The sequence below is a fragment of the Populus euphratica genome, unplaced genomic scaffold, assembly GCF_000495115.2.
Source record: "Populus euphratica unplaced genomic scaffold, PopEup_1.0 scaffold2597.1, whole genome shotgun sequence".
Lineage (NCBI taxonomy): Eukaryota > Viridiplantae > Streptophyta > Magnoliopsida > Malpighiales > Salicaceae > Populus > Populus euphratica.
This window is the reverse complement of record NW_011502435.1, coordinates 8,682-19,512: the sequence shown is the minus strand read 5'-3', so window position 1 is coordinate 19,512 and position 10,831 is coordinate 8,682. Positions and strand designations below refer to the sequence as shown.

Sequence of the window (10,831 nt, the reverse complement as noted above, 5' to 3'; positions counted from 1 at the left end):
GCTTAATCTTGTACAAGTAAAAGGAATACTAATTACATTTGTTAGAAACGACCACAGGAGCCTTTAAACTACTAGTCTAAAAATTATTAAAAGTTTCCATTTGGTTTGACATGATTACTCAAGTGGTGGCAGTGGCTCAAGCAAAAGGGATTGAGAAAAAAAAGCAACTTCAGAAATGCCAATGAAGACATTTATAAAACACAAAATAACTGACACCAAGATACACAAGATCCATGTGTGGAGAGAATATGAGAACAGAAAACTTTGTATATCTATATCAAAAAATTATAAACTCATTAAAAGTGTGAGAAATGATGGTACTGACAACAGGCATCCTCGGTGTGGCTTCTTCTTCCTCTCCTTCTGTTTCTGTGCTGGTTTGATAACTACCTTTATTGCAGCATCAAAAACTGCTTTGACATTCTGCAAAAGTATGAAACTTGTCATTTACAACATGATAATAAAGTAATCTAATGCCTGGAAGGAAAAGTTAGAAAAGATCATCATTGGCACAATAGTAGAAGGGCAAGATTCATGTATGATAATAATAACATGATATCAAAACTATTAGTACATGTCAGCCTGCAATTTGTTATTTTGGGACTGTCGCATGGTCAGGATGCATGACAAATAACACAGTGCCCCTGTACAAAATTTTCATAACTAGAATATCAATTTTGCCAAGCATTTGTGGCGAGAGGTAAACCAGAAAAGCACAATAACATTAAATCAGGAGAATGACACCACAGATACTGCATGCACTTGCAGGTGTAAAATTTTTGGTACTTTTTTCTATCTCCTTTCATCTAGGAGACTTAACTTTATATGAGCAATTCACCCAGAAAATTATTAGCAGGGCAAGTCAGTTATCATGGATAGTATACACGGTACTTCTCATAAAGTTCAACATATTGCCAAATCATGGCATACCTGTTGAGTTTTTGAACTACACTCGACGTAATATGCTGCACCAATTTGTTTTCGGAGTTCCTCTCCCTGATCATAATAATCCATCTCATTAAAAATGCTGATTGCATGACAACCAAGAAAAAAATTTATAAACAACCAATGAATAGAAACTGCACCTGTGCAGTGGTCACAGGCACCAATCCAGGGTGATCAGCCAAATAATGCTTATCCTCACGAAGATCTACATGTCCGTTTTAAATGTTGCATTAGATTCACATCTACAGTGCTTCACATAGCTAACCACCACAATATAAAGGTTAAATGTCAATCCATGAAACATCATGGATTGGGACAAGCAGTATGAATGGCTCGGCTCATGTCAATCAGTTTGCTCATAATCTAGTACTTTCAAGGACATAAGAGGCAATGCCATTTCACTTGACATCAAAGAGGCAGGAGTTCCTATTTGGTCAGGAAACTTGGACTGATAGGCTTCATGACAGTATGACAGAATTATGTTTTTCATAAGTGAAATTAATAAAATAGCTAGTGCAAAGGACCATGATATAATTATACAATTGAGTTGTAAATAGAAGCCACATAGTATGGAATCATAATCAACTTTTCTTACAAAAAAAAATAGATCATGTTATTCATGCAACAATCATTGACATGAAAGTCTGAGGAAACAGTAAGAACAAGGAGAGGGAAGGAATGAAGCAAGAACAAGAAGTAATTGCCATTCCCTTGACTTGATATGAGCAGTAATCTTGTCGCACAAAATTCAATTCCAGTTAGGTCTATCACATGAAATGTCAAAAGGAGAGAACATTCTCAATTTTGTACAGAATAAAATGAGAGAGAAATAATCTATAGATCCTTCATTCATCCAGAGGAAACTTTAAATTGGTAACAACCAAACTCATTTTTTTTCCTGTTCACATTCCTTTTTTTCCAGAAAAACAATGATCACCATTATTTTGGCACAAGAACTTGTACTTATTGGCATGAATGATCAATATTTTGTTCCTTCTCTTATTCATTTTTTTCTTTCAGAAATGCAATGACCACCATTATTTTGGCCCGCTAAAAAAGGAAAGAAGTCCGTATTTGCAAGAGTGATTGATATTTCTTTCTTTTTCTTATTCACTTTTGCCAGATATGATTCCAAAAAAAAAAAGGATTTACCAACATTCATGCCTTTTGCAATCTAATAAGATCGTTGAACAACTCCCTCTCAGATTATAAAATGTTATGGAATAGCATAAAGAATTAATAGACTAGAGAATGCACATTGCAGCCTATCTGCAGGGAAGTTGATAGAACAATAATTAACAAATAATGGATTAATTTCCTAAGAATTTTAATTTGCTAAAGTATTTGAAGTTGAGAACTGGCCTTAACAATTTTATGATCACACAACAAATCCTCAATCCTCCAAATCCATCTCAATCAAACATTTAATGCTACTAACCAGTTTGACAAAACAAAACCTCTTCACTTTTCATAACCAGGCCAGTGCTTTGAACATTCCTCCTCTTAATGTGTACCCCTCAATACAGTACATGTTGAACCATAACTAGACAATATTTCCTCAAACTGACCTGACCTTTTTAAAAACCACCTTTCATGCAGTTGCATGCAAAAATCAACTCAGCATTCCTTTACCAACATTCAATTGGTTGAAGTTTTTGCCAGGTAGCTAGTAATTTTTCCATTAACACCATTAGCTTCATCACCAGCTTGAAAATCATTTTATTTGGGTTGCCACTCCATTAATATACAATATTAGAAAAAACCTTCTCAGTGTTGTTCTGTCAACCTGTAATTATGAACATCATTTCTTTATGCTATTCCATCATATTCAAATCAAACAATGTGTTTGTCAGTATCAGTTTGTGAAGAATTGAAAAAACACAGGCATTCATTTGGGGAGGCAACCGAGGGAAGGAAAAATTCACTTAGTTTCCTAGGAAGAATTATCGTAGCTGAAGAATAAGGACCGATTTTAAGAAGGCAAATGGTTAAACATGGCAGAAATATCAGTTGGGATTCAGGTTTTTCAAGAATGTCCTCGTAAAAAATCCAAATATTAATAGCAAAAATAACCCTTATATGACTAGACCATTGATTTCAGTAGTTTCCTAAACTTCTCCCTTTCCTCTTCCTTCCTTTCCTTCTTTCTTTCTCAGTTTTTTTAAAGATTACCAATAAAAAAACCTTAGACCTCTAGCTTTGAGAAAGCATCTTTAAGCTACACACATTGATCTACATATAATTTCTTTCCAAAAACTTTATCTCCTACTTGCTAATACTCAAGAATTTGAAAGTCAAAATCTGAAAAATAGTACATTACCTTCCACTGGAAGGGTGTTGTTGATATATATACGTGTATAGAAAGTCTGCTCAAAATTTGTGACTGTTACATGATTCATCCATTGAAGCTCAAGGTTGAATGGTGAAAAAGTTCTAGAAATCATAGGCCGCAGCAAAGCCACATTAATTTTCTCTAGAGTGCATAAACTATATCAATTAAAACTAAAATGTAACCAAGGAAAGTCATTATTTACCTAAACTTCTTAATCAATGAAAACGTACCAATGGCATGAATTCCAAGAAATTTTGACTTCGGGATAGATATAAGTTTTGAAATATGAACATGTCCTTATTTTAACCTACCCTGGTCTCACCCCTGTACTTATATCATCAAGCGGATGCAAATGAGCCTGACAAAATTATATAATATTTACATGTCAGAATTGCCTTCAGTAAGTTCACCAAGTTCTGGATAAGAAGATACATATTCTCCTAGTAAACAATATGTAACAACAACAGTGAAGCAAATACTAACTAGTATAACCTAGACAAAACAGCACCGACAGGATCACATAGCCAAATACCAAGAAAAAAAGATATTCATAGACAGCATTGAATCAGGCAGGAAAAATAATGATGGTTGCTAATAGACCTACCCAATTTTGCACCAACCAGTACTATTGGAATGCCGGGGGCATAATGCTGAAGCTCTGGAATCCACTGGACAAACAATTTCATACTTGAAACTTATAAACAAGAAATATAACCGAAAAAATAATCAGAAAGGTAAGGTGATAACAAATTGGAAAAAAGCTGGACCTTTTTAAGTACATTTTCGTAGCTCGCTCGACTAACTAGTGAGAAAGCTAAGACGAAGACATCTGCCCCTCTGTAGCTCAAGGGCCTTAATCTATTATAATCCTCTTGCCCTATGGAAATCAATGAAACAAATGAATCATAAAAGATTCCCAGGCATGCAAACATGTTTTCAGGAAAGAAAGAAGGCACAAATATGTAAAAAAAGATTAAAAAGAAAATATGCAGCGGTCCAAATAATCATACCAGCTGTGTCCCAGAGGCCTAAGTTTACAGTGGTTCCTTCAACCACCACATTTGCACTGAAGTTATCAAACACTGTTGGTATATAATCCTAGCCAACCCAAAACAAAAATAACATTTATTTATTTTTTATTCACTTGCATGAAAGATTAAAAACAACAGCAGAAAGCAAGAAACTGTCGAATGGAGATAAAATAAATTATGCTAAATAAGTAAAATAAAGCCAAGCACCAGATCATTATCTGAAAATAGGAATGAAAAATGATACTTTATCCAAGTAGCGAAACCCGTAAGCTAAAGGATTTGTGAGATACTGAGACAAAATTAAAGATTGACCTAAGAAACAAAAAAATTTAAAGCAGCAAAACCCAGATGGAAAAACACACTAAACCATCCCAAAAAACCCACAAATTATGAAGCAGAAGTGCGGTAGTTAGATGGGTCATTTAACATACAGTAGGGAACTTGTTACTTGTGTAACAAATAAGCATACAGGTCTTGCCCACAGCCCCATCTCCCACAGTAACACACTTGATGAACCTTGAAGCGCTAGAAGCCATTGATGTATACAAACAAAGAGAGAAGAAATATTAGCAGTTGAGGTAAAGAGTAGTGAAAGTGAAAAGGAAAGACAGAGAAGGACGAAAGAGTAGAAGAGGGTGGTTTGCTGTAGGTGGAATAATTAATGAGCATTGTTGTCATGGCTTCTTTTGATTCAAAGTTAAGAGAGAGTGGAGGTGGATCACATGATTCTCACTCATTTACTTGCCCATCACTGTTAAAATCCTTTCTCTTTGCCTTTTCTTTTTCTTTTCTTTAGGGTTTTTACTTTATTTTATTCTTGCTTCTATTTTAATACTCTCTTCTTCTTCTTCTTTTCTAGGATTTTATTTTTTTATATTTTCATATTACTCTGTTCTTTTTCTTTGACAAATGGTGTGCATATATATAATCTGTCCAACACATCAGTGACATGATCAATCCTTGCCCCATTGATCCATCATGATTACAGGAGAGAAATAATTTCTAGTGAAGACAAACCAACATGGTTTGTTGCGGATTCAACCTGCAAAAATTATGTTGCTCATAGTTGAGTGAAAATAGAGAGGTAAGCAGATTAGGAAGGGAAAAGGAGGGAGAGAGGGAGAGGGAAGAGATGCAACGAAAAGGGAAGAAAAGGAGGAGAGGCTACATGGCAATTCCATTAGTAGCTAGAAAGTTGATACCAAAAGGCAGTAAAAGCAAGACAAATAGAAAAATACTGCAGAATCCAATAGGGCACAGGAATAAGTAAAGATTAAGTAACATATCCCGCAAAGTGCAGAAAGATATGATTGCTCATAAGGGGAAATTTAAGCACTGTTTCGAAAAGCAAATCACAGCCTGCTGCATATGCTTGGCTTCTAAGAATGATCTTTCCCTTTCGCTGTTTCAGTTTTTTTCTCAAAGGTGTTGCATTTGCATTAAATCTGGCCACATTGTTGCCAGAAGGCATCACTTGCAGACCTCAAAACACATGACCATGAGTATATATCATTCTTGACGAGCCGGGACCTGCGCTGCCCTTTTAAAGCTGGAAATCATGGAAGATAAGCCTGGAGTAAATCCCATTAGTTGGCTTAAAACAGAAACCATCGTCTCCATCAATAAATAAAGACCCTCTCACCTCAAGCCCAAACCAAGATGCTCACCTTCCAGGGCAGCCTTGGTTGATCTACAGGCATGACCTCTAAAAAGGTCTCTTGGACCTCTTGACTAGTGAAGCACAGCGAGGGGGTGTTAAAAAAATTATGATCAATCCCAGGATAAGATAATATTTAACAAACTAAAGTTGAAATCCGGAAAAAAAAAAAAAAGGTACACAAAAACATTAAAAAAGATGATCAATATCAACGCAGATTAACATCTGATCTTCGTGACCTGGATCGTGAAGCATAGTACGGGGATAATTATTTTAAAAAATAATAAAATTTAATTTTTAATAATTAATATTAAAAACTGAAAATCAATTTTATAAAATAATAAAAAGAATTAAAAGAATGAGAAATAGATTTCATATGAAAATAAAAAAAATAAAAAAAAATAATGTAAAATTCATAAGTTAATCCGAGCTAACATGGAATATATATAACTTGGACTATGAGACCGGTTATTGTCATATAAAATAAACCAAGAAAAAAAATTAAAAAAATTTAATATTTAATAAACTTAATATTTAATGATAAAATTAAGAAATAGAATCAATAAAAAAAATAAAAAAAACTAATATCAATATGGGTTAAAATTTCATACATGTGACCTGAGTTATAAGACAGAGATCACCGTATTAGAAAAATTAAGAAAGCCAAATTTTAAATAAATTAACTATTGAATGATGAAATTGAAAAATAATTCAAAATAGAAACTAAAGCAAAAACAATAATAGTTAAAATAATAAAAATCAAATTTAACATTAATGATAACTAAAAAGCAACAACTTTTTACCGTGCTGGAATTATTATGCACTCTCTCACGATACACTATGGATTGGAGCAATGTATTTTTTGATAATTTTCATTTTAGTTCTTATATTTTTATTTTGTGCTATTTGGCTCTTTTAAGCCCAAATTAACCCCTAATTGCATATTGTTTCAAGGGAGAGGGTTGAATTGAAAGCTAGGAATTGAAATGAAAATCTCATTTAACATAAGGGGTGATTTGAAAGTTTCATTAAAACATTCATTTCAATCCCCTATATTTTTTAAATATTAGATAATTAGTCTCTTGAATTTGAAAACAACATATTTTAATACTAAACTTTATTTTTTTTTAGTACTTTTATATAGGAGAGAGCGTGTAAGAGAGAGAGAAAGTGATAGTTGGGAAATGTTCCGACTACCAAAATACTTAATTTTTATCTCAAAATATTTCATATGACGAGGGGTGTTACATTTAGGTGTTTTTGTTACCTTGAAAGCACATAAAATAACATATTTAAGCTTGAGAAGATTTTTTGTTTTGGGTGGATTTCGAGTTTTGGGGTGGTTTATTAGCTTTTTGGTGGTCATGGATTGGTTTAACAAGGTCTATAGTGTTTTTTTAGATGTTTTAGATAAAAAATAAATTGAAAATGAGATTTTAGGTGAAAAAACACAGGATTTTATTTTAACAGACACCACAATGGTCAGATTCTAGGTTTCTAAGGCAACACGTCATTATTATTTTAAATAACTGGGGCAGACGATGTTTCATCCGCCATATTAAACTTATTTTTTAAATAAAAGGTCACTCATATACCATTGTTTTATTGGGTCAAGCATAATAATGTTTGCCCTAGTTCTCTTTTTTATTTTTTAGTTTTTAGTTTTTTTAAAAATATTGAATTATTTATGTATATTTTTTAAATAAATATTGGATTTATATTTTAATTATTTTGTAATTATTTTTAAATAATATTGAGTATGTTTAATTTTTAAATAGGTAGGCATGATTCATTTGTGATTTTTTTAAAATTTTATATATATTATTTTTTTTAATATTAATTATTTTATAAGTTTTTTCATATGTAAAGCCTTGCATTGTTTTTTTTTAATTATTGTTCAATAAATTTTATGCTTGTGTCGATTTCTATAATAAATTTTATATATTTTTCTATTATAAATTTATTTTGATAGAAAAATTCATTAAATATATCTAGGTAAATTACCTTTATTACGATATTAGATATCTTGATCTTTATTTATCGCTTAATTTTCTCAATTTTTTTTTTATTTGTTGTTGATGAATTTTTTTTCATTGTTTTGCACAAAGTTATTGGGATGTTTAATTAGATGCACACATAAGATTTTTTATTTACATCTAGGGGTCTTTTCAGTGCAAAAAACACATTGAAGAATTCTGTATATTTAGTTTTTTTTTTTATTATGCTTTGATGTTTAGGATTAGATATTTTTTTTCTCGAATCTTTTATAAAAGTTTTATTATTTTTAGTTTTACCCTTCAATTTAAGTTAATAATGTATTTTTTTTGTTTATTTTTATCCTTTTGTTAATGTTTTTATTCTTTTTTATTTAACTTTCAAAAGTTTAAATTAAAATTTGTTGTTGCTTTTTTATTTATTTTTCATTGTAGTTTTAAATATTCATTATTTTTATTGTATTTTTTATTTTGGATTTTTTTTTTTTTATGATTTTTACCCTCATGATTTTTATATATATAGTGTTTTTGATTTTATAACCTAGATCGTAGTTTAAAAAGTTAATAGTAATTGATTTTTTTGTCTTATTTTTTTTATATTCATGTTTTTTCTATGAAATTATCATATTCTCATTTAATTTATACTTTGTTAACAAATAAGATTATTTTGATGTTTTTGGAATACTATGAAGATATATTTTCATAATATTGACAAGCGTTCATCTTTTACATTGAATTTATGTTTTTTTGTTTTATTTATTGTCAATATTTTTATTTTCTAAAGATATTATTAAATCAACAAAGTTTATTAAATTCACTCAAGCCAATTACTTGAATATTATATTTTTTATTTTAAAAAAATTATCTTTTGTTATATTTTTATGCCTAAACAAAGGTTGGTTTGTTCCTAACTAGTAAAAACTAAATGAAATCAAATAATAAGGGATGACTTTTAAAAAAAAAATTATTAATCAAAATAATAAGGATAAAATTTAATATAAATTTCAAATATGAAAAAATACTAAATTAATGCGAAACCTTTTATTATGTGATCAAGCAACTCCCAACGAAGTAAATAACAACTTAGAAAACTGAAAATCAGGTTTGATATAACCTTAATTCAAAGGTAACCATGTTCCTAAGAATCAAAGATATTAGAAAAAAACTTGGATCCAAAGATAACCTTGTATCTAAGAACTATAAGTATGCAAATGACGCCACAAAACTTGTTAAATCTTCAATAAGTCAGTGTGCAATCTTTCTCAATGCAAAAAAAAAAAAGAGGAGTTATTTTGCCACAAACAAATAAAAGAAAAAATCACGTTTATTCTACAACATGTTGTTGAAATTTGCATCTAAAAAAAAACATAATATAATGTGCTCTAACTAACCCTAATGGACTCCTTTTAAGTTGAAAACTAATAAGCCTAAACTAACAAATCAAATAACATAAGTGCAATAATAAAATAAACTTCTAAACAATGTCTGGTGAATAAAAAAAATCCAAATTAAAAATAATTATTCAACATCAATTAAATAAATAAAATTGGACAATATAAATGAATTATTCATGCCAAATTCCTTTAAAAGCCTGAATCTCTAATTTTCACATATTTTTTGCAAGTTTTCAATTCTAACTTCAAATACTTTTTTTTCTCTCATGTGAATGAATTATTGGGCCTACCATATATGGTTGACAAGCTTGAGATTTCTAGTTCCTAAAACAACTTGAATCATAGAGATATTCTATTTGTAACTCCATATATGTTACAAAATAAAGGTCTAGTTTGACAGATTTAATAAGATTTATCTAGTATCTTTGTTCTTATAAAATTATATCTTCTTAAAATTTATTTGACATGAAAATCAACTATATTATAATTATATATGTCTAGTATCTCCTTGTAAAATTTTAACTTGTTTCAGTGTACGATTTTAGAGATATGATTAATCTCACAAAACTAGTCAGTATATATTTTAAAGTTAAATTCAGACACAACTTGATTTATATCTTAAATGATGAAATTAAAAAAAAAAATTAAAAACAAATTAAGGAAAATAAAAAGAATGAGAGGCATAAATGAAATAAGAAGCAAATGGAGAAAACCTTTAATTTTGCTTGGGCTAGCATGTTTTCCAAGGGAAAGAAAAAAAAATTCAATCATTGCCTAATAATTGTGAGATACCTTACACATGTCGCCACCTTGGATGTGCCTCTATTTCCTCCATCAAAAAGGAAGGTGATTGATTGTTTTTGACATTTATAAGACATGGTAAAAAAAAAAGATTTAAATACTTATTTGATGATAAAATAGACTAATAAGAAGCTAAATTATGTACTAAATTGATAAGAAGCTAAAAATTAATATACTCAAGAGTGATACAAAAAAACTATCTAAACTAAGTGTAAAATCAGTCATGTTTGCCCTTTGTTGTAGGTAGGATTCCAACTTAATTGTTAACATGGTAGAATAGTATTTCATTATTGAATGCATTTTATTATATTATAATTTTTAATTATTAAATACAAAGACTTGTTTAAGCATAATAATAAATTTTTAAAAATCTATATGAATCGATAAACTAAGAAATAGTTGTTAATGTAAATTAAATACTAAAATAAAAGGCTAATTTTTATTATAAAAGCAAAAGATAGATAAGTATAAAAATATTTAACCTTGATTTCTTTTTAATTTATATGTTTTTTTTTTATGTTAGAGGTTATTTTTTTATTTTTAAAAATAAATGATTTTTATTTTATAAATACATCACGTAAATACAGTTTATTTATATCATATATAAAAGAAAACATTTACAAATAAATTACAATAATATCTTTGAAATATTATAAAATTACAAAATAATTAAAAAT

General features: G+C 29.6%; 1 protein-coding gene across 1 annotated transcript; it reads right to left on the bottom strand.

Annotated features, from left to right (window-relative positions):
• Positions 1-283: 283 nt before the first annotated feature.
• On the bottom strand, positions 284-5,114 carry LOC105119177 (rac-like GTP-binding protein 3). Its single transcript, XM_011017296.1, has 7 exons — positions 4,740-5,114; positions 4,288-4,375; positions 4,045-4,154; positions 3,882-3,945; positions 1,086-1,150; positions 931-996; positions 284-423 (listed from the first exon to the last, which is right to left on the bottom strand). The coding sequence occupies exons 1-7, from the start codon at positions 4,842-4,844 to the stop codon at positions 286-288; spliced, it is 636 nt and encodes a 211-aa protein (XP_011015598.1). The 5' UTR covers positions 4,845-5,114; the 3' UTR covers positions 284-285.
• Between the last annotated feature and the right edge of the window lie 5,717 nt (positions 5,115-10,831).